Source organism: Phacochoerus africanus, chromosome 4, assembly GCF_016906955.1.
Source record: "Phacochoerus africanus isolate WHEZ1 chromosome 4, ROS_Pafr_v1, whole genome shotgun sequence".
Lineage (NCBI taxonomy): Eukaryota > Metazoa > Chordata > Mammalia > Artiodactyla > Suidae > Phacochoerus > Phacochoerus africanus.
The window spans coordinates 134735365-134759014 of NC_062547.1; the positions used below are offsets into that span (position 1 = coordinate 134735365).

Genomic DNA, 23650 nt, shown 5'->3' on the forward strand with positions numbered 1-23650 from the left:
CAGAGCAGCTTTCATGGAAGCAGATTTCCTGAAGGGCCTGGAATGCGGGGTGAGAAGGGCTGTGGGATAGGAGCCAAGACTGTCCCTACCTGCAACTCTGCACCTTCCTGGCTGCCCCACCCCCAATGCCACACAGGCCTTTGATTAAGACCTTGAAGGTGGGTGCATCCTCTCACAGGACACCGGGTTTTCCAGCTATTTGTGTAGTTATTTGCCTCCCATCTTTGTCCCTTCCTGGAACGAGACTCTTCAGGTCCGTATTATTCACTGCTATATCCTTGATTCTTTGAATAGTGCCTGACACTTGATAGGGGCATGAAAAAGTATATGTTCCATGAGTGAGGCAGCCTGAAAGTGAAGGAGACAGTGGACGGGTAGATGCCCCAGTGCTGCTATCCCCAGACTCCTGCCTGTGAAATGCTTTAACTGTCCCAGTGTGTATAGGTGAGGGCTTAGAGGGAGAGGAGGGGGTGTGGGGTGCTTCTGTGGTTCATCCTCCATGGCCCTAGTTCTGTCCCCCTTACCTGACAGATGGGCTCACATAGCCTTTCCCAACAGGCCGAGACACTTGGCTTCTTGGGCTACCCAGAAAAGAAAGGCCACCTTTAGCCCCTGGGTCAAAAGGAAACAAGCCAGGGTTGGGGGAGGTTGTCATAGTGATAAAAAGGTGCAGCAAGGTAAGGATCTGGCATTGTCACAGCTATGGCTCTGGTCACCACGGTGGTGTGGGTGTGGCCTCTGGTGCAGCAGAGCCAGAAAAAAAAAGGCGGGGGGAACATAAGAAGGATGCCAGTGGATGGTCTTCCAGGAGGAGATGGGAACATGGGGAGCAGCCTTAACATCAGGCCCCACACCTTTTATTCTTCTCAGCCTCACTTTCTCATCCATTAATGGGATTTGTTCTTGTGTATGTGCCTGGAAGAGAAGTATAACAGAAGATAAAAGGGCGGAATTTTAAATATTCCAGAGTAAAATTTCAGCTCTGCATTTATGGGCTATGTGACCTTGAGCCAATTACTGAGTCTCTCTTTGCCTCATTTTTCTTTTCTGTCAGGTGGGAACAGTGATAGTGGATTCTGTGAGTTAATTCCTGTTCCTGACACCTGCCGAGGGCTCAGTTGTCATTAGCTATTACCTTAGCAGGGCTTGTGAGGGTCCAACGAGATGGCAAATGTCAGCACAGTTCCCAGACCCGAAGGCACTGTACAAATATGAAGAAACAGTATTATTTTGGAAATATTGAAGGCACAGCTTCCCTCCCCCATTTGTCTGGGGTGGGGCAGCAGTTTTACTTATTTAATGTTAAGCTTGAAGGTGTACCAAAGGAAGGTGAAAAACTGAAACCGCCAACCGTTTGAGCTGTAGGCTGCATTGAAACAGTGTGGCCGGTGCAGATGGTGAGGGCCTGGGCAGGCCCACTTCCTCCCTGCGTGCTACGGGTCTTCCTCATACCAGCCGCTTCCCAAGGCTGCAGGAAGTGGGGCCAGGAACACTTCAGGGTGTGTGCAGGCAGGCTTGGGCTGAAGGTCGGCAGCTGCTAGGGTGAGAGCAGAAGCCTTCCAGGTCCTTGGTGTGTTCTGGGTGTAGCTTCTGCCCTGGCCTGCCCAGGATGGGTTCGTAGCAAACTCCTCACCGAGGCTCTTCTCTCTTGAGGTTGCAAGCCACTGCAGAGAGGGTGTCCAGCCCAAGTGGGGCAGGCTTGAGAGGAGAGTCGAATCTTTTCTCAAAGGAAATGCAGTTGTGGTTTTGAGACGTTCACTTCACATCTGTGGTTGGCGTTTCCCAGGGTTCTCAGAGGTGAATGCAGGGTCAGCCCAATATAGCCAAATAAGGTTCACCAGTGACCTTAGCAACAGCCTTCGCTGCCCATTGGCTGACACTGCTGCTGCCAGCCAATGCGGCCTCCTGCAGGCTAGCGCTGAAGCTGGGCTAAAGCTTCCACATGTGCAGGGATCCAGCTGCTCCCTGTCAGAAATCACTGCCCTTTGAAGCAGCACAGATAGGGAGAGAGCTTTGAGCAAAGGTGTCAAGGCGACAGGACTGCCTGGGTGCCCACGTTTCGGAGTCCACCTAGCCAGCCCTCCACTGACTGAGTCTTCACACAGCACCAGTCTGCTCCCTCAGCTGATGGCCTTGTCTCAGCTTGCCGAGATGAGATGTCCCCTCCCATGCCCATCCTGTCCTGGCGACCTTGGAACCCCATAGTTCCCATTCCTCATTCCTGCTCCTTCCTCCTTTGTGCCAAGCCCTCTGCTAAGCTCCCTCTACACATCCTCTCTTTTAACTCTCTTAGTAAACCTGTGAGTGAATTAGCCCCATTTTACAGATAAGGAAACTGAGTCTAAAGAAGTCAGGTAACTGGCCCTGTGTTGCACCAGTATGTAGGGAAGCTGCAATTGGAACCCAGTTTTACAGGTTCAGCCCCCACACTGTTAACTGTTGTACTACATTGGCAGGCGGCCAATGTCTCTGTGCCTCAGTACCTTCACCTGTGACCTGGATGATAATACCTACTTCAGAGACATGGGATGAGGAGGGTATGGAGTGACTGATGTGCAGGAATCCAGTGCAAAGTGGTGGCTTGTCCGGTGGCACAACTTGGCACCTGTAGGCTTTGGTGCCTCCTAGGCATGCATGCTCTGTGGGCAGCCTGCACATTCCTCTCCCACAGAGTGTACTGCTGAAATCTTGAGGTTTGTGGACGAGACTTCTCTGGGCCTTCCTAGGTGGTTTCCACTTCCTCATTCCTAGCCTCCTCCCACCCTCACTTAGCTGCATCACTGAAGTAGAGAGGCTGGAGAAGAGCGTGCTACTGGGAGGCCTCAGCCTCTGGGCACCAGAGGGGACGGGATGGCCAGGCTGGAGGGGACGAGTTCAGAGGACTAAAGGTGGGCCAGTTAAACTGCAAGTGCAGGCATCCCTCATTTCCTCTGTCCCTCTAGCGAGTATCTGTATCCCGGATAATGTTCAGTTGTTGGAGCACTGCTTCCCTGAGGAACATTTTCAGAATGGAAAAGTACATAGGAGTTCCTGTCGTGGCTCACTGTTTAACGAATCCGACTAAGAACCATGAGGTTGCAGGTTCGATCCCTGGCCTTGCTCAGTGGGTTAAGGATCCAGCATTACCGTGAGCTGTGGTGTAGGTCACAGACGTGGCTCGGATCCCATGTTGCTGTGGCTCTGGCGTAGGCTTGGCAGCTACAGCTCTAATTAGACCCCTGGCCTGGGAACCTCCATGTGCCGCAGGTGCGGCCCTAGAAAAGGCAAAAAGACCAAAAAAAAAAAAAAAAAAGGGAGTTCCTGTCGTGGCACAGTGGTTAACGAATGAATCCGACTAGGAACCATGAGGTTGCGGGCTCAATCCCTGCCCTTGCTCAGTGGGTTAAGGATCCGGTGTTGCTGTGAGCTGTGATGTAGGTTGCAGACGCAGCTCAGATCTCGCATTGCTGTGGCTGTGGTGTAGGCTGGTGGCTACAGCTCCGATTCGACCCCTAGCCTGGGAATCTCCATATGCTGCGGGAGCGGCCCAAGAAATGGCAAAAAGACAAAAAAAAAAAAAAAGAAAGAAAGAAAGAAAAAAAGAAAAGAAAAGTACGTAAATGATCTGGTAAAGATGAAAATACATGTACCCCGTACCCCAGCAGGTCTACTCCTCAGAATCTGCTTTAACTGAACTCTAGCCCACAATAGTCACACATATTCACACGGCACCAGGAGTCCAAATGCCCATCGGTGCTAGAGAATGAAAATAAACTGTGAAGTATTCCTGCAGTGAAAATGAATGAACTGTAGTGACCCATAATACTGTAATATTGGATCAGAATACTGTAATAATACTGTGACTCTCATCAACATAATGTTAAATGAAACCTCAAAAGAATACGTACAGTATAATTCCTCTCATAAAAAGTTTAACTGGCAAAACTGAACTGTATTGTTAAAGGATATATGTAGAGTAAGTAAAACCATAAAAAATAACAGAATTTAGAAGGGTTCTCTTGGAGTTCCTGTCGTGGCACAGTGGTTAACAAATCCGACTAGGAACCATGAGGTTGTGGGTTCGGTCCCTGCCCTTGCTCAGTGGGTTAATGATCCGGCGTTGCCGTGAGCTGTGGTGTAGGTTGCAGACGCGGCTCGGATCCCGCGTTGCTGTGGCTCTGGCGTAGGCCGGTGGCTACAGCTCCGATTCAACCCCTAGCCTGGGAACCTCCATATGCCGCGGGAGCGGCCCAAGAAATAGCAACAACAACAACAACAACAACAAAAAAAAAAAGACAAAAAGACAAAAAAAAAAAAGAAGTTCTCTTGTGGTGCAGTGGGTTAAGGATCTGGCATTATCAGTGCAGTGGCCTGGATTGATGCTGTGGCACACGTTTGATCCCTGGCCCAGGAACTTCCACATGCAGTGAACACAGCCAAAATAAATAAAGAATTTATTGTTACAAAAGTCAGTTTATTCATGACCACAGAGAAGGGTTAGAGTTGTGATTAGCAGGGACATAGGTGTCTTTGAAGGTCTTGGCATTGTTTTATCTTTTGATCTGGTGGTGATCATACAGGTATTTACATTTTATACTTGTTAAACTGAACATATGCTTTGTGCATTTTTCTGCATAACTATTGCTTTGCAATAAAAAAATAAACGTGTACGTATGTCATTTCCAGCACTGAACAGTGCAGTGACTGGACAGGACAGCAGAATGAGCTTTATCCCATGTGAGCCTTTTTTGGAACAGCACTCAGGAGTTCCACGCTGTTTGCCGAACCACAACTGTTGCTACAGATGAGCAGCCTTGAAAGGAATGGAAAATCAAGGCTAATAGGCAATTTAGGATCGGAGGACATCCTCTGACCTATCATTACAGCCCAGGAAGATGAACCAGTGGTTGTGGACGGAGGCTGGAAGACACCATCGTCAGGACCTGGCTGGACCTGAGAGGATCTGAAGGGGCAGAAGGACACATGCAAATACCTGGGACCCACCCTGCTTGGCTCTCACAGAGTGTTGATTCAGCTGGAGTTTGCATCCCAGCATCCCCTCCTCAGGGCTGTGTGTATTTGCTGATTACCTGCCATATGCCTGGCCCCTTCAGAATACAGGAAGAAAATGGCCTTCAGTGGTGGCTGAGACAGAGCCTTGTGGGGTGCACACCTGGGAGTCCAAGGCCGCAAGATGAGGCTTTCCTGACTCTGCCTCCTAGGGTGCTGATGTTTCTAAGCTGGCAAGCTTGTTTTATTCATCCCTGTTTCTCTAGCCTGGAATAGGCCATAGATGACAGTTAATAAATCTTTTGCGTGTGAGCAAATGTGCAGAGTGTATGCTGTAGAGAGTAAGGCCCCATTGGATCCCAGAGAAGCAGCCTGCCAGGTGCCCTGCCTCTCTGGTCCATCTCCAGACATCCCAGCCAGCAAGAGCAGACTTCCTCAGGAGGTACCTAGGGCTCTGGTCCAGCGGCAGCCAATCAGGTACTGAGGACCATCCTTTTTTCTTCTCCAAGTTAAATATCACTGGTTTCCATGACTGTTTGTCCTATAGCCCTCAGTATTCGGATTACCCAGTCTGGAGAGACAATAAAAGTATCCACACATGGTCTAAAGAGGCAGAGCCATGGATACAGATGGCAAATTTGGATTAGTATGCTTTGGCAGTCAGCATATTCAAGCTGTGGATGGTGATGTCTGCTGTCTTGGCCTCTGACATGGTACTGGGTTGCTGCTGAGCATCTTTCTTTCTTTGGTGTGCTCATGGCCTTTATATAGACACTTTTTGGATGTAAAACCCCAAGCTGTAGCCCTTGTTATCCAGTGTTATATTCCTCCTCAACTCTCCTGGAGACTCCCTGAGAGCTGGCTAAAGGTAGGCACTCCGTAGATATTAGCTGCTATTATTTACTTTATTGGTTTTTTAATTGAATGAACAATCATGAACTTATTGTCATTTATTGAGCATGTACTATGTTTCAAGCACTGCTTGGTGTGGGAATATAGCAGTGAATAGAATAGGTCTGTTCTTGCCCCCCAGAACTTCCCAGACACTCCAGGAAGATGTGAACTCATTGCGACCCGCACCACCTCCACCAGACAGTCGTTGAGTGCTCTCTGGTGTGTTCAACTCAGAATAGATCCTTCCTGCCCCCCATCGCTGGAATGTGGGGGTTGTTGTGTGAGAAAGACACCACTGTGGGAGTGAAAAAACACGGAACTTGGAATGAACTGTCGAGAGAGCAAATCCTAGCTCTGCTACAGACCCACTGTATGACCACAGGTGAATTGACTTGTCCTCTCTGAGCCTCAGTTACCTTATGCAAAATGGAGATTAACAATACAACCCTCTTGCCCAGAGGCAAGAGAGAATCACTACACTGGACAACTATGGGGCCGGGGTTGCTGTTCAAATATAAGTCTCTGCAGCAGCTGCTGGTGGCCTAGGATTAAATGAGACCACTTTTGCCATGTGACCTGAAGTTAATAGTCAATAAATGGTAGCTATTGTTATGTACAAGTTAGAGGGAAGCAGGGTTCACTGCCAGCCAGCTGGCTGCACAGGCTTTGTTCTTCAAGGAAGGGCAGGGCACTGAGAAGTAGATTGATGCAAGCAAATGCCAGGAGGCAGCAACTCCCAGGGCAGGTCTTGGAGAAATGAAGCTGGTGAGGGAAGTGGCAAGGAATTATCTAGGAAAAGAGAAGCCACTGGAAGCTGGGTATGGAGCAGGGATGAATGAGAGGAGAATATTTTAATTATCGAGGTGTGAGAATCCGAAAGAATATTGTGCCAGGCCAACAGAGGCCAGGGAGGGAAAGTAGTGAGTCTCCGAGGTCTCACAGCAAGGGCCAAGTTCAGGACTCCTGCCTGTGCAGAATCCAGCTCAAATGATTCCTCCAGCCCAGTTTGTAGTTCCACAAAAGGAAGTCCCTGGCACTTTTCATATATACCTATACATATATAATTTTTCTAACTGTAAAAGTAGTTACAGCATTATTAAGTTATAGAAATAAAAAGAAGAAAATATTATCACCTATGGGCCTACCAACCAAAGATATCACCATTAGTATTCTGATGCATTTCTTCCAGTAGGTGTCCCACATATAAAATTATATATTCATTAGATTGTAATTGTATTGTGTACAGTTTCATGTCCCACCTTTTCTCTGTAAATTGAGAGTATTTTATGAGGGGGGGGGGACTTTTTTATGCAAAAGAATCTAGAGAACCTTTTTCTTAGGAAAAAAAAGTGCGAAGCCCCAACCTGCAGTGGTTAGGAGGACATCCTGCGGGTTACAGGGTGGCTGTGTCTCACGTCCGGTATGAGCTCCAGCAGTGGCTCAGAGAAAGACAAGCCCTTCTCTACTGTCCTGGCCGGGCTGCAGCCTCCTGCCTGTCAACAAGGCAGAGTTGATGAATCTGCACTCACCCTTCCTTTCCTGACACAGGATGTGTGATCATCCACTCCAAACAGAAGGCTGTGGGGTTGTGATCATTATTTTACTGGTTAATAACAACAGCATCTCAGTCTGTGCAGCACAGCCTTTTCTCATGTGTTGTCTTACCCAAGATACACACCCCGCGAGGCAAGTAAGACAGAAGCTGTTATTACCCATTGTACAGATGAAGAAACAGTTGATAAGAGGTTTAGTGTCTTATTTGAGGCCATGCAACCAGTAAGTGACAGAGCAGGGATTTTATGAAGATCTTGCTGACATCCACTCTAATGATTTTTTTTTCCTCTAAACTTTTCTTTCTAGTTTTAGCTTTTCCTAAGCTAAACAGAATCCCTTTAGTGAGGCCAAAGATGAGAGCTGAGTATTATGGGCATGTGGAAAGGACACGGTACGCCACCCTGGAGTCTTAAGGCAAGTCCTGCTGGCTCTGGCTGGGTGTGCTGGGTGGCCTGACCTCAGGTCAGCTCTTCCAGGATAGCTCAGAGCTAGCATTATTGGAATTTTGGGTAGTGAGTTCAAGGAGGCAGCTGTTTCCAGCAGAGGCCCTCTTCTTCAGGCATCCTTCTTGACCCACCCAAGCTGTGAAGGTTCATTCCCCGCCCAGGGCTCCAGAGTCACAGTGCATCCCAGAACAGAACAGGGTCTTTACAGAGGGACTGTGGTTCTCTGTGAGACTGACTGTAACTAATGGATTTTTGTATCCCTCAGGTGGTTTCCCAGTATTGCTGCTGTAACAAATTATCATAAACTAAGTGGATTAAAACAACACAAAGTTATTATCTTCTAGTTTTGTAGGTCAGAAATCCCAAGTGGGTCTTAGTGAATTAGCAGGCCTGCATTCCTTTCTGGTGGCTGTAGTAGAGAATCTGTTTCCTTGCTCTTTCCAGGTTTAGAGGCCACCTGCATTCCTTGTTTTTGGCCTCTTCTTCCATATTCAAAACTAGCAACGGCTTCCAAGTAATGCCATCTCTCTGGTTCTGACTCTTCTACCTCCTTCTTTGTGTAAGGGCCCTTGTGATTACATTAGACCTATCCAGAAAATCCAGAATAATCTTTCGGAGCTGATGAGCAACCTTAATTCTCTATTGCCATGTAACATAACATAGTCACAGATTCCATGCTTTAGAATGTGGACATTTTTATTCTACCATGGACCACTATTCCGCCTACTCTTCTGGGTTCCCCAAGGGCCACATTCTCAGGCATAGACAGCAGGCCAGGCCAAACAACAGAGTATGGCCACCATTGTTAGAGTGGTCTTTTGTGCCTGGGTCCCCTCCCACCTGCCCAGAGACCCTAGGGCTTCCAAGGACTGGGGCCAGAGCCTAGCCTCTGAGAACTAAAGAGCCTAGACCCTGAGAGCTAAAGGTAGCTCCAGTGCTGTGGGGACAGGCAGCCAAGTATTGGAGCCCTTCTACCTCTGTATCCCTGTCTGCCCCTGGCAGCCAGTTTCCCTGGCTCCTCTCCTCAATATGACTGCCTTACTCATTCCCATCCCTGATCCTTTCCCTGGGCCTCAGGCTGGAACTTTGTAGGGGCCTGAGGGAGCAGGAGGCCCCCTGTGGAGCCTCTGTCCCTGGGATGCCTGCTGAGGTCCTGAGGAATCTAAGATCCAGCAGGAGGGCCTGTGCACAGTGCAAGGAAGAAGGGGCCATACAAGGCCTTTGCCCAGGACTTTCTCAGTTTGCATGCTCAAAGTCCCATATCCCAGGAAACACCTCAGTCCCGAGCAAACTGGGCAGTTGGTCATCTTGCCTCCAAGGCCCTTTGCCCCTCCTAATCGACTCTAGATTACCTTGACAGCCTGGAAGTCCACCCTTTTGGACTCTCGGATGCCAAACTCTGCACTGTATCTGGGAGCAGAGAGACCTGGGGCCTGAGGAAGGGCCCCAGGTGAGTACCAGGAAAGTAGATTCCTGCTTGCAGTGCTCCTAGAAGAGGCATCACTCCTGGGACCATGCCTGGGTCTGCATGGGACAGAGCTCCTCAATACATGCACAGGGGAGTGAAAAATTGTGTTTGCACCCAGTCTCTAAACATTTAACAGCCTGATTGCTTCTGGGTGGTATAGTGCGGGTGGCTTTAATTAGTGTTTCTATTTACTCATTTATATTTCTTACTCTATACAATTAAACATGTTCCTTTTTACTTGTGTACATTTTTAATAAAGTAATTAATGACTTAGCCAGAAGTCCTGCTGAGGGACATGGATGGGTTGTGCTGCATGTCATAGGACCCAGTGGCCCTTGTTCTGGGGCCTTTGGCTACTGGTTGATCGTGGCGCATTCCGCCCAAGGCTCTACTGCAGGGGCAGAGCTAGTTAGCACTCTGTGCCCTCTCTGCCATTTAGCCTGCTTCCTGCACCTCAGAGTCCATCCTGGCTTGTCCCCAAGGAAGGACTCAGAGAATCAGGTGGACATTGGACAGAGCAGGTGAGCAGAGATAAACTGCAGGGCTTTGCCAACACAGAATTTTGCAGGAGGTGCTCTCATGCACAGATCCTGCCTGTGCAGGACCTCCTCCTGTGAGAATATGCAGATAAGCTGCTGGTCCCTTGAGAGCTTGCCATCTGGCCAGAGGGGGTTGGGCACATGGGGAATAGCAGGCAGGAAGGGGACTGGTGAGGTTTTCACCTAAGTGAGCTGTCAGATATGGGAGGGTCCCAAGGCCACACTGCATGTGTCTCAGTCCAGCCAGAAACCCAAATGGGGGGTCTGCCCGAGTATCCCGAGGCAGGCCTCCCAAGTGCGGACAGATGTTCTTCTGGGAGGAAGACTCTGGCTGCTTCCAGGTCATGACAGAAGGGTGGTGAGGACTGGTCACCATGCTGTTCTGAGTCCTAGGTGGCTGGACACCCTTCAGGTCCTCCTCCTGCCACATCCCATTCCCATACACCTAGAAGCTCAGCCCTTACCCTGGCAAGCCCAGAAGGGACCCTGAGAAGGGAGCCCCGAGTTCCGCACAGAGGCAACCACCCTTCACCTCCACGCCTCAATTCACCCTCACCGTTGTGATGAAAGGGTGATGAAAGGACTTCTTGACTTGTTCTGTTTTAAGGAAAGTAATTGCTTTTCTGGCCTAACAACTCCCCCCATCTCTATTCACCCCAGATCCCCAAACACCAACTCCATGTTCACATAACCACACATATTCCTCTTTCCATGAAGTCAGCTTTCTCGGAGAAGCTTGTGCACAGTTCCCCCCACCCCCACCCCAGGACTCATGTGGCCTGAGCCACTTATTTTGCTCCTAAACTGTGATCCCAAGTATAACTCTTCACTTGTCTGAGCAAAGGTGTGGCTGAATATTTTTAACTGCTGTGGAAGACCTCACTGCACCTGCCTTAATTCTAGGCAGATTCAGGATTGACAGTGTGAGGCAGAAGTTGGTAGTAAACCAGATACCTCACATCCCCTGGCTGTTAAGGAAAAAGGGAGGGCAGAAACAGAAGGACCCAGGCCAATCTATGGCATAAGGATAGCAATGAAAGTGAGAGGCACCCAGGCTGGGGAGGCCTTCCCTGAAGGAAGCCTGCCAGTGTGGCTGAGAGCTCACCTGATGTAGGGTAGCAAACAGCCAGCTCCCAGAAATGCTGGGTTTTCTCAGAGACCAAGAAGCCAGGATTAGACTCAGTACAGCCAGAGGGTGGCTCCAACCTTACACCTGAGAGTTGGGAGGCACCTTTGGTCCTGACCTGTACAGTCACCCAGAGTCTAGATCTCTGAGGACCTCAAGACCCAACAAAGCGTCTAATTTAAAGCAGAACAAGAGAGATCCAGTTGCTTTGCTCAGGCAGAAACGCAGTTGAAAAGTCCTCTTTGATCCCTGAGATAAGACCTGGCAGGCCAGAGTCCCCTGGAGCTGGAAGCTGGTTCATAAACAGACTTGCGTGCTTCAGCTGCCCCCTGCACTGAGACCAAGTTACAGGCCTGTGTCCCACCCCCTGGGGGACACACCCTTCAAACTGCAAGTGGCCTCCAGGACATTTGTGGGGCATTGCTCCCCTTGAGGACCCTAGGACCTCTTTGGGACCCTAGGACCGTAGCCACAGAGCCACGTTGCCTGGAGTGGGGGCAGGGAACTGAGGGCACAGTGTCCAGAGCAGCTTTAGGGTTTGCTGCCTTCCCTCAGTGTCCCCAAATGCTTTCTTTCTTTCTTTGCTTTTTCCTTCTTCTTTTTTCTTTTATAAACCTTTGTGTTGAGAGCTGCTGACTCAATAGATTACAACAAAGTAGCTGCTCTGCTACCTGTGAAACCCTGACCCAGAAGCAGGTTGCCTACAAGTGGTTTAGCACCAGGTTCCCCAGGAGTATGCAGGGCCCAAATGCTTTTTTGGCTTGAGGTGCTAGCTGCCCCAGGCAAGTTCTTCCAAACTTCTTCCCGAGGCCTCAGTTTCCTCCTCTGTGGGCAGCCTGACATTGTGGAACCAGTTTGGGTTCTGGGCACAGACAGATGTGGGTTGGAATTCAGGCCTCCTACTGATTAGCTGAATCATCCTGGGCAAGCACCTTATGCCAGTCGAGCTTTGGTTTCCGGATCTGTGAACAGGGGCTGTGGTGTGGTGCCAGTGCCATGGTGCACACAGGGTAATTGGCACAGTGCCTGGTGCAGAGTGAGCACTTGAGGCTACGCTGTAATTACGCAGCTGGACAGTGAGGTCCTTTCCTGTTCTGCTCCTTTCTGAGTTCGTGGAGCTGGATCAGGGATGATACAATGGATAAATAGCTGTCTCTTCCCTTGTACTTAGTCCCCATGTCTTTGCTTCATTGCCTCCAATATTTTCCCAATTAAAATTAAACTCAGCATAGATTCCCTAGGCCTGCCTCACCCTTGAGCCTGCAGAAGTAGGGACTTCTTCTCAGCTCCCCAGCCCTAGGATTTCAGCAGAAATGGGTCTTGTGGGAACTCCCTATAGCTAGGAAAACCAGGCGGCCAACAAGCTATGTCCTTGTGCTGGCTTAGACTTGGCCTCACAAGGGAGCTCTGGCTGTCAAAGACAAGTCTCACCCTGCCCAGTACTCTGACTCCTGGAAAAGGGAGTATATGAGTTCTTTGATCTCCTTGCAAGCCCCTGTGACTGCTGGCACATGTGGGGAAAGGATAGTGCAGAGTTCAGATGAATTTCACACATCCTCAGGATGAGGGTTAGTTGTGCCCAGAGTAAGAAAGGGCATTACATCTGACAGACAAAAGCTTCCTGGGTGTTCCAACAGGGCTGCTGAGGAGTCCTGTACCCTAGTAATACAAGGATTTTTGGATATGTGCAAACTGTGTGAAAGAAGACCAAATGGTCCCAGAGGATGACAGCCTGGGCGTGACCCAGCCCCACCAGCCAGTGGGCATCACTCCCAGAGGAAAGGACTTCACCTCCAGCCAGGCCGGGACTCTTTCCAAGACTTTAGTTCTTTCTTTGGCAATCCCATCCAAGATTTTTAGAGATCTGAGAAAGCATTATCTTGCACACAGTGCACTGAGAGATGTTGAAAACCGATACAACCAAGAAGGGACGGTTTGCACCTGTCTTCCCTAAAGGTCTTCTGCCACAGTGAGCATGGCCATGAGCATGAGTATGGGCAACTGGCATATTAGCCTCTAGCTTTCTTGCTACTGGCAAGAGAGCTGACTGAAAAATAACCATCTAAAGTGACCCTTTTGGAGTGAGGCAAAGAAACTCCCTTTACTAACCGGAAATGCCCCTGAACCTCTATAGATTTAGCAGGAGCTCTGGCTAGTGGGGCTGAGCCCCACATTGCCAGTTTACCCCATTGAAAAGTGGTCCTTCCTGACAGTGGTATCATCACAATGCCAACAATGATCTTACAGTGAGCCGCTAGCTTCCTCAGCCAAGAGCTTCTACCATTAGTGCTTAAACTGAAATTCTTGGAAATGTGCCACGGAAGCATTGGCAGGTCCTTTGAATGAACTTAAATTAACTCATCCAAATTTGACACAGATTATGCTGATATTGCTCCATTTCCAACACTGGCTAATAAGTTTGTGTCAGCTGCCATCATCTATAGGTGAGCAGTTGGATTTTCTTCCTTCTCCTGTCAGGCGTGGGTTGAGGTCCACGGTGGGATGTACTAGGACAGCTCACCATCCTGGAAAGTCTGGCTCTATCCCACACTACTCTTCCAGGTCTCTTCCCTAGGACCCAACTCCCTTGTGATGGGAGGGGTAGAGTTTTGGGGTCCCCCCCTGGGCATTACAAGGAGTTGTTTAGGGTGCCTAGAGTAAGAGCTGGAGACCAGACCTCCATCTTGGTTCTGGAGATTGGAAGCTCACTGATGGAGTGCCTCTCCCATTTTGGTAACTTAGAAGTGATGAGCTTTGCATATTAGAACTTGAGAGATTTCTGTACCTGCCTGGGACTTCAACATATCTATTACCTACTCTGTCAGGATTAGGTTGAAGGACAAGAAGAAAGGTCAGAAGCAGTCCCTGCTGTTCGGTCTGGGTTGCATCCCTTCCCTCCCATCCCTACCTGGCCACACCACTCCCAGCCATCCTTAGCTAGAAAAGCCACCCACTAGAAGACCTTCTCAAGCCCCATTAGGAGCTATAAGAAGCTAGCCTCCCCAGTGTTGTTTTCCTCAATAAGGGCTGTACCCTTCTCTCTCCCCTTCTGCCCCTAGGTGATGCTAACTAACTCTTGAAAAGTCCAGGTGGATCTTCTGATGGGCAGGGCTTAAGATTGGAGGCTACCCAGGCATCCACAAGCAGAATGTCCACCCAGCAGGAGGCCATCTACCATTCACACGGCACTTCCAGACCAGGGAACACTATTTCCTGAACTTGGCAGAGAATGTCTGACTAAACTTTGCCCATTTTCCAGTTTTTTCATTATTTGCCTGCTCATCTTTCCTTCTCCCACACTCCTTACAGGTAGTTGGGCCTGAAGGCAGGTGGGTGTGGGTGTCAAAGTCAAAGCAGCTTCTGGGGCCAAGAAAATGGAAGAGGCGTCCACAGGGCTTGGTTTCCCTGAGCAACCCCTCACTGCCATTGCCTCATTCCCTAGACATTGCGAGTGATGCCAGCTGGCTTCCCTTGGCCAACCTGCCTACTGCTGGGTGCTGTTTAGACCTAGGGCTTGAGACTGTGGAGGGAGATGAGAAAAGCCCATTTCCAGACCACTCCCTCTCAGGTACTCCTATGACTTGGTCCTTATCTGAAACCCTTTATTGCTATGTATCAGTGATTCCCAACCTGTGGTTTTCAGAAACACGGTTCTGATCAAATATACCCTTCATAGAGATTCTTTGTGCATCAGCCCAACTAGAACCCAGAAAAGACATGGAAGAAAAAAGCCTACTTCATGTAAAGTCATCCAAGGCTTTCCTAACACATTTGTGCCTGGACCTGTTTCGCAGCACACTGCAGGCTGGTATTCAGTACCAGTTATTGTTGGCTGTCAAATACTAAAATGCTCTTGAACAGGCAGGTAAACAGCCCCAAGATCCTAGCCCTATTGTCCTCCAGCCACCCCATCCCCTCCCCCTCAAATCTGCTCCCAATCCAGTATCTAATCCAAGTATCTACCTGTACTGGCCACAAGTGGGTTTTGTGGTTTTTTGGTTTTTTTTTTTTTTTTTGGCTTTTTGGCTTTTTAGGGCCACACCCACAGCATATGGAGGTTCCCAGGCTAGGGGTCAAATCAGAACTATAACTGCTGGCCTACACCACAGCCACAGCAACATGGGATCCAAGCTGCATCTGCAACCCACACTACAGCTCATGACAACGCCAGATCCTTAAATCACTGAGCAAGGCCAGGGATCGAACCTGCATCCTCACGAATTCTAGTCAGATTTGTTAACCGCCGAGCCACGGTGGGCACTCCCTTTTTTCGTCTTTATTGGTCATATCCGCAGGATGTGGAAGTTCCCAGGCCAGGGATCAAACTGCCACAGCAGTGATAATGCTGCATTCTTAACTGCTAAGCCACCAGGGAACTCCCTATGCCGCTGCCTACTGTGGCAGACAGTGCAAGAGAACATTCCCATCAGTGCAGAAAATGGACAGCAAGTAATGCTTGGCACAGCAGGCCTCAGGGACCTTTTGGGAGCCGGTGTCTGATCTGTCTGTGACTGTACTGTACCAACTGTTAACTTTTTGGAGTAGCATCTACCTGAGTACCCTTGCATTGTGTTTGGCAGGACATCAGAGTCTATGGCACATTCCATAGGAAAACTCAAAACCTAACACTCTCCAGGCCCCAGAAGCCAAAATTCATCTCAGTGACTATATTTACATGAGCATGTCCATGTGCAATGACTATCCTTTCTCCTGGCATCTTCTCCATGAACATAATTGAAAGGACTTAGCAATAGGTGCATATGTCACTCACTGCTCACCCCAAAGTCAAGCTCAGGCAGGATGCCAACAATGAATCCATCAGAATGTATCTACAAAAAGTAAAATCATCTACAATTTATTTCTAAATAAAGGGCCACACCCCTTATAAACAGTTAACTTTTTATAAAAAGACAAATGTACATATTTACACACATATACATGTGTGGTCGCACACGACTTAGTGGTCAGATGACATTTCCAATTTTAAAAGTCACACCAAGGCGCTCACACTTGCCTCCCTGGGTCTGCTGAGGGGCTGCTGGGGCCTGTTTAAGGGGCAGGTGGGTATAGGGCAAGGCACTGTATAAATAAATGCAAAGGCTAGAGCTTGGGGAAAACATTAGTGTACACCTCTGATCAAAAATGTGGCAGCGTCCACAAGAAAAGTGCCATGTTTTTTCACAAGCCCCCCAGCCCAAGCAGGGAGCAGGGCAGAGCTCCTCTGAGGCAGAGGGGACATGTCCCACAGGACCCCATTCTTCCTTCACATTTCTCTGGCTTTGGAACAGTCCCCAAGGCTCAGCTAAGAAGGGAGGCGAATCTTTGGGAACAGGATTCACTTAGTGCAATCGTCTCTTAGTGCAGAGCCAACCCTGGGGTTGGTGCTGTGCTTTTCTGAGGTCAATGGTCCATTCCCTTGGGCCAGCTCAGTGACAGCAAGACCGTCTCCAGGCAGCTGGGCTCAGAGGGAAGAGCTGGAGGCTGACTCCTGTCTGAGACCTCTTCCTGACACACCACTCTCAGAAGCCCATCTTCCCAGGAGACAAGGCCAGCTTTACCCCACAACATGAGTCCAGATCTGGCTTGCCAGTCCCCAAGAGGCCATTGTTCCAAGGAAACTGGCCCCATCCCCGGTCAGCAGTGGGGTCACACTTTGTCATGTCAAGAGGCCACAGGAGTCCTGCTTCTCTGCACCACAGCCACCATGATGCCAGGTCCTGCTCACCTAGAGGACTAAAAGGGGGCCAAAGGCCCGCCTACGGTGCACAAGGAATGGCTTGGATGGAGGGCAGCCTGACTGGGGTCAGCAGGTTGTCCAGCCAGCTGGTGTCCATGTTCTTCAGATCTGAAGATATCAGCCCAGTATACCCTAAAGATGTGAAAAAGGTTGTGTGAGGACTGGGGATAGGGAGGCAGGTGTTCTCTCCCCGCCACCCTCCAGTCCTATCCCTGAAGGGCACAGACACAGCAGCCTCTGCTTCCACCCAAGGGCGGCCTCATCTTTAGGATCTGGGAGCAGGAGCCAATTTGCAAGCTGTCTGGACCCAGATGCATTTATTTATTTACTTATTTATGTATTTATTTTTAGGGCTGCACCTGCAGCATATAGAGGTTTTATTTATTTATTTATTTATTTATTTATTTATTTATTTATTTATTTTTAGGGCTGCACCTGCAGCATATAGAGGTTCCCAGGCTAGGGGTCGAATCGGAGCTGCAGCAGCAGGCCGACACCACAGCCACAGCAACACCAGATCTAAGCTGCATCTGTGACCTATACTGCAGCTCATGGCAACACTGGATCCTTAAACTACTGAGCGAGGCCAGGGATCCAACCCATATCCTCATGGATACCCGTCAGGTTTGTTGCCGCTGAGCCACAATGGGAACTCCTGGACCCAGATGAATGTCAAAAAGGATGCTTTACCTCTGCTGCTCTCTAGCCCTGCCCCCAAGCCTTCCCCACCTACTACATGGTTCTCCCTTCTCTGAGAAACCGTATGGATCCAGGGTCTTCTTACCCCCAGGGCTTTCAACTTCTGGCTCTTCCTTGCAGCTGAAGTCTCCATAGACAGTGGTGGGCTGGGCCCCAGGTTCATTAAGCAGGTACCCCTTCCCATCCACGTTTGTCTGCTGCCACCCTGACTGCTCCAGGAGCTGGGGACAAAGAAACAAGAAGGCATCAGCTCACTTCCTGTACAGACTCATCCTTTGGCCCTGCCTTCAATGAGCCAAAGCTTCCCAGCCAGGATCCCATCCTTGGCCATTTTCACATCCTCAGATGTAGATGTGGACTACAGTTAGCAAGGGGCCAGGGAGGTGAGGGTCTACCTTCTTAGAATCTCCAAGACTTCCCTCTCAACTGGGTAAGGACATACCAACTGGGAGTGTGGCTAAAACAATGGTTAACATAATAAGTCAAGAAAAGATACCTAGAAGATCTAGAGTTAAGGAACTAGGCCCATGTCTCCATTTTCTGTGCTAATGGAACAGAGGCTGGGTACAACTCTTACAAAAACTTTTTAGTAAAAAATTTAAAAACTGAAGAAAAAAAAACCAAAAACCTAATTTGCTTAAAAAAAAAAAAAAAAGCCACACATTACAGGCTGATTATTGAAACCCGATGTGCATTTCCCGCACTGACAGGGCTAGGGCATTTTGGGACGGAGGACACAGGGCCAGGGACCTGGAATTGATGGTGGCTGACTCAGAGCTGTATGAGGCCCTGAGGCTGTCCTAGGAGCTTTCCAGAAACCAGGCCTCTGTCCTGCCCTCCCTTCCACAGTGTCTTTCCCACCAGCCAAGGAGGTCAGTGGTCCCCAGCCACACGGATGTGACACACTTGTGAGCACCACGGAGGTAGGAAGGGCTTTACCTTCATGATGTCCTCAGTTAATTTCCCCTCCTCGTCCTCATCTGTTGCAGCTGTGGATGGAGAATAGCAGAGAGGTTGGCTGGCAGTCAGCCGGGATCACCCTGCAGTGCCAGCCCCGCAAGGTCCCCCTGCCCCTTCACACACACACACACACAGGCCTCCCAGTGGATATCTGCATAGAGACTCCAGAACAAAACACTGTCCTGATGTCTCAGTCTCTCGAACCCCAAAGCCACACCTCTTCCCTCTTCTCTCCACTCCACCAGTTAGCTCAGGCAGTTCTGAGCATCTCTTCTCCCCCAGGAAACCCCTCCCTGGACCCAAACAGGCAGGTAGGCAGGCCAGGCCCCAGAAGCACCAACCTTCAGAGGTAGAGGGCATGGGTGACACCTGGAAGTTGTACAGGTCGCTGGTGCTGTCTGGCACAATTTCCACTGGGATGCGCCACTCGGGGAGAGTACTACTGATGGCACACGGTGACAGTGCTTCAGGACAATGGAAACCTCTGGTTAGAGCTGTGTGCTTTCTTAGTTTGCCGGGACACCCATCATCCTCCCCAGTCACAGCCTGCTCTAACAGGCTACCATCCAAAAGCATGGATGGACCCAAGAGAAAGAGCCATCCCACCAACCTATATGGTCCCCTGCCAGATCTGGTCCTCCTTACCTGGAGTAAGGGCCTGTTCAATGTCCAAGTCCTGCCCAATGTATCCCTGAGCTGTGTAGCTGCTGTGGTCATCAGGCAGGGTGGAGCTGCTGAGTCCATCAGAGAAGGTATCAGGGCTGGATTCCCCACATGACTGTAGAACGAGAAAGAAGCTTAGGCCCAAGCTTGCTATGACACTCCTTCAGCTGCCCACCCTGACTCTCAGGTGATGAACCATACTCACCTTCTTCTTGGCCTTGCACTTAGCATCTCGGCTGGACTTGGACTTTCTCTCTGTGGGGCAAGTAGGCTGTCAGCCTTTGTGTATAGGCAGGCATACGAGCCCCGGCTGCCTTTCTTCTTCCTTCCCTCCCTCTCTGAGGCCTTCCCCGGGACCCAGAGCCCTTGACTACCTTTCCTCTGGTTCTTGGTGAGAGGTGGGAGCATCCGGTACACCCGCACAGCTGAGCTGCCCTTGTTCCTGCTCTGGTCCTTCACCTCTTCAATATCTGGCAGGGAGTTCATGGCACAGCGAAAGTTGGCCTTCCATGTTTTAGGATCCGGCTCCTTTTCCCCTGCTTTGTATCGGCCTAGTGGGCAGGAAAGTGAAGAGGATCATCAGGGCCATAGGTGGGGAGCCTCAGCTGCACCCCACCTTGGAAGGAGAAAGACAAGGGTAACCCTAAGCTCTCATGCTGCCCAGACTTGGCTCAAATACATCCAGCAAGCCTCAGTGAAGGGCCCTGCCAAAAGCACCGGAGAGGCCAAGCCCAAAAATGTGGTCTTTGTCCCCAATCATGCCAAGTCTCCCTGCTTTGGCTCTCAGCAGCCAGACGGCAGGGACTGGAACTCATATTTCCAAACATGGGAGTGGACCCAGGGTAGGCATCAAAGAATAGTAACTGGTAAGCTGGTTGGTCTGAGATGGGCCAAGAGCCCCATCTCTCAAGGATAAAAGGAGGCTACCAACCTAGGACCTCGGGCCTAGGCCAACTTGTTTAGATCAAGAAAAAGGAAGGCTTGGGTTTCTTTCAATGTCCATGCTTACAACTGCTTTTACCAGAGAGAATTTTAATCCAGCCACAAACTCCATGAAGCCACACTTTCTAAGATTTTGGCTTCACAAATTCCTTTGTGAATTTGTTGAAATGATGAACCCTCTCCCCTTGAGGATGAAGAGGTCTGCCCCCCTGCCTACCCCTGAATTCTGTACATCTTAGGGAGGTCAGAGAACCCAACAAAGAACCTCTGTGTTGAGAGAAGAGCCTTCCCTTATCTCCTCCCAGCCCCTCCTAAGCTGGAGTCCAGGGCACACACCTGTGTGAATAGCCCAGCTCCGAAACAGGCAGGCATCCTTGTTGATGTCCCAGCCATGCTTGGCAGCATGCTTCCATGGGATCTGGAAGATCATCTCCTCCTATACAGCACACAAGCACACATACACACAAGGCTGTGTCAGCTCAGAGACCACAGGCTTTTGGCCTGAATCTACCCAGCCCCCAGGTCTGAGAAAAGGCTGACTTCCCCTTTTCACCCTGACATATGGCTTGAGTTGACCCATCCTGAGAATGGCTTAAACAAGCTACACCATCATTCTAGATCTCTCAGAAGGGGCTCAGGGTTCTGATGAGTTTGTGCTACCATGAGCTCAGCAAAGACCTTCTGCCTAGTACAGATGTGCTGGGACTCATACAGAATACCCTGGGATGCTTCACTCCAGCTTGTCAGCACCAACATGGGAGTGAGAACTCCATTCATTACATAGGGCTGCTCCATTCATTACAGAGTGACAACTGAGAACACTGGCTTCTACAAAGGGGGTCCTGGCCATACACCTGTGGGGGCACAGGGCCATACTTGGATGATGACCACCTGTGTGAACCTGGCATTGCCCCTGTACCTCTTTGTCCCTCATTGTTTCCTCCTCTGTGAAATGAAGGAAACACAGAAACAAATATAAAGGCTAAGCTCTCAGGTTTCATTACAGTATACATTTTGAGTCCAACTGCTCAGGTTCAAATCTTGGCTTCATTGCTTTTTGTGTGATCTCATTACCTACTCTCAGTGCTTCAGGTTCCTTACCTGAAAATGAAGATTAATAGGATCTACCTCATAGGACTATTTTGAGGATTAAATGACACAATGTGTCACACTTAGCATGGTGCCATGCCCGCTTCTAGTAAGCATATAGTAAGCATTAGCTATTATTATGAATACTACTTCTTTTGGGGGGGACGCACCCACAGCATGTGGAGGTGCAAAAGGCTAGGGTCTAATCGGAGCTGTAGCCGCCGGCCTACACCAGAGTCACAGCAACTCGGGATCCGAGCCATGTCTGCAACCTACACCACAGCTCATGGCAACGCCAGATCCTTAACCCATTGGGCAAGGCCAGGGATCGAACTCACAACCTCAAAGTTCCTAGTCGGATTCGTTTCTTGCACCATAGGAACTCTTATGAATACTATTATTACTGCTAAGTGTGCAGGGTCTATGCTGCCCCATGAGCACCAGCAAGAGGCCCCCTGGGCCTGGACAACTAATGCAAAGTTCATTCTTGTGTCCCCTGCTAAGCCAGCTACCTTCCCCTGCCAGCAGTGCCCACTCTTCTGTCTCTTATCTGACTGATTGGAGCCTTGCAGGATGCTGTGTGTACCTGTAGGTATTTCCCTCAGGAGAGACCAGAACTATGGCTCTGCAGATGCTGGGAGTATCCTGCTACTGGAAACCTATCAGTGCCCTCAGATGGGTGACCTGTCCATACCTCAAGAAGGGAGGCAAGCAGAAGTCAGCCGGTGGGGCCCTGGTGCATGCAGGGCCCACTGAGAAACACATCTGCCTGCTTCCCAGTACTTCCCTTTTTGAGCTGCATCTGAAGCTTTGGTCCCCCAAAGGACATAGGTTAAAACAGTGGCAGAAAAACCCAAAAGTAACACTCACTTTATTAATCCAGATCAGCCCTGGGATTTGGTTGGAATTAATTTGCATCTCTAGCCAGGGTCTCATGCGCATCCGAGTGATGGGCATGTTGGCTGTAAAGAGAAGACAGAAGGCTCCTGTTTGGACTGTCGAGAAGCCCCTGGACATTACCCTACCCCACCCCAGGTCATTCATTTACCCTCCCTTGCCCTCTGCCAGGTACCAAGTACTACAGTTGTAGTACTGCAGTTGGGAAGAGGGCTTTCTCTGGAATAAAACCACCCTCCGAATCTTGTTATCACCTTGAGCAAAACATTTCTTCTTCACTCCCTCCCTCCTAGACAGTCTTGGGAAGAGAGAGGCATGCAAGTGATGGTTCAGGATGTATATGTAGGAAGAGACAAAAACAAGCAAAAAAAACCCAAAAAACAAAACAGAAACCAGATATCTAAATTCCAGAACTTTTCTCTCAAAATTCAAATCCTTTGGGAAGCTAGGGCCTTCTTTTGCTTGATGCCAGAAATTTCCATACTTGAGTTGTTGCCACTAGCTGTCCACTTTCCCTTAGGGACAAGGAGGCACCCTGCATTCTGGAACACCACCCCCCTCCCGCCCAGCCCCCCCCCCCCCCATCTATTCTATTCTACACCTCCCTAACAGCCACAGTGCAAAGGCGGGGACGCTAACCATTCCCGCCAGACACCCCTCCTCGGGCTTAGTGGCCCAAGGAACACCTGTGGCGCCTCCTCCCGGGGCCCGGGGAGATCCTCCAGCCACCCTGGTCAGCAAGCCCCAGACCCCGCCACCTGCATAGACCGCCTGAAACCTGGGGCCTGTGCACAGACAGCTGACGCCAGGAGCACAGGGCGCCCACGCGCCGACGTACACTCGAGTCCCGTGGATGCGCGCAACCAACACACAAGGGCCACCCAGAGGCCGCCCGCGGCTTCGCGCACACAGATCTGCGACAGCGGCCGGGCGCCGGCAACCTTGGCCGGGTAGGCGGTCCATGCAGCGGTCCGCCTCCCCTCCCGCCTCCCCCTACCCGGCGCAGCCGCTCGCCTCTCCTCCAGCGCCCTCCTGAGCCCGCGCCGGGACCCAGGCAACGCCGCGCGCCCGCCACTCTCCCGGCTAGGGTTTTCGGTCCCTACTTCCTTGTGCCCTGCGCGCCTTTGTTCGACGCCACCGATGCCTCCCGCGGAGAAGGTGTGCTCACCTCGGCAGCAAGCGCTATCCGGCAGTGGTGCCCGAGGGTCCCGGCGCTGCAAGGGCTGCTGTGTGGGCGCAAGGAGCGCGATTCCCAGTGGGAGCGAAGAGAAGGCAGAAGATGCCCGGGCCGCGGAGCCGCTGGGCACGGCTGGCCTTGGCTTGGCACGGCTCCCGTTGGCCTCTGCTCGGCCGGGCTCGAGCGCACGTCCTGCCTGGACGAAGGAGTGGCGCGCACTGCCTGAACCGCGACGCGGGCGAGAAATCTAAACACTTAGCGGGATTCCCCCAGCCCAGGCCCGGCCCCGCCTCCTAAAGAGCCGCGAGGGCGCCCATTGGCCGGCGCCGCCTCATCATTTCGGGGAAATCAGGCTGTTGTAGAGCTAGCGGCGAAGGGGAAGTACAGGGCGGCTGCCCCTCCCCACCCCCTCCGGCCTGGCGCCGCCGCCCCGGGGCGACCGCGGGCCCGCCCCGCCGGCTCCCACTCCA

The 23650-nt window shown here is 50.6% G+C and overlaps 1 protein-coding gene and 1 long non-coding RNA gene across 5 annotated transcripts in view; one reads left to right on the plus strand and one right to left on the minus strand.

Annotated features, from left to right (window-relative positions):
- LOC125126320 (uncharacterized) overlaps nt 1–14283 on the plus strand; it is a 61818-nt gene extending 47535 nt beyond the window's left edge. The window contains exon 3 of the long non-coding RNA XR_007134597.1: nt 6023–14283. This is a non-coding gene — a long non-coding RNA (uncharacterized LOC125126320). The remainder of the gene's footprint in view (nt 1–6022) is intronic.
- A 1572-nt stretch (nt 14284–15855) lies between these two features.
- IRF1 (interferon regulatory factor 1) lies at nt 15856–23421 on the minus strand. Of its 4 annotated transcripts, XM_047778591.1 has the most exons (11): nt 23172–23419; nt 22258–22301; nt 21977–22068; nt 20354–20453; nt 19450–19626; nt 19281–19330; nt 19058–19190; nt 18754–18876; nt 18392–18441; nt 17538–17673; nt 15856–16885 (listed from the first exon to the last, which is right to left on the minus strand). In XM_047778591.1, exons 3-11 carry the CDS (start codon nt 22061–22063, stop codon nt 16773–16775), a joined length of 969 nt encoding a protein of 322 aa, XP_047634547.1. In that variant the 5' UTR covers nt 22064–22068; nt 22258–22301; nt 23172–23419; the 3' UTR covers nt 15856–16772. The 4 variants fall into 4 exon arrangements, with proteins under 4 accessions (XP_047634547.1, XP_047634546.1, XP_047634548.1 ...); XM_047778590.1 differs by lacking the exon at nt 22258–22301 and having other exon boundaries at nt 23172–23421; XM_047778592.1 differs by lacking the exons at nt 21977–22068; nt 22258–22301 and having other exon boundaries at nt 23172–23418.
- Between the last annotated feature and the right edge of the window lie 229 nt (nt 23422–23650).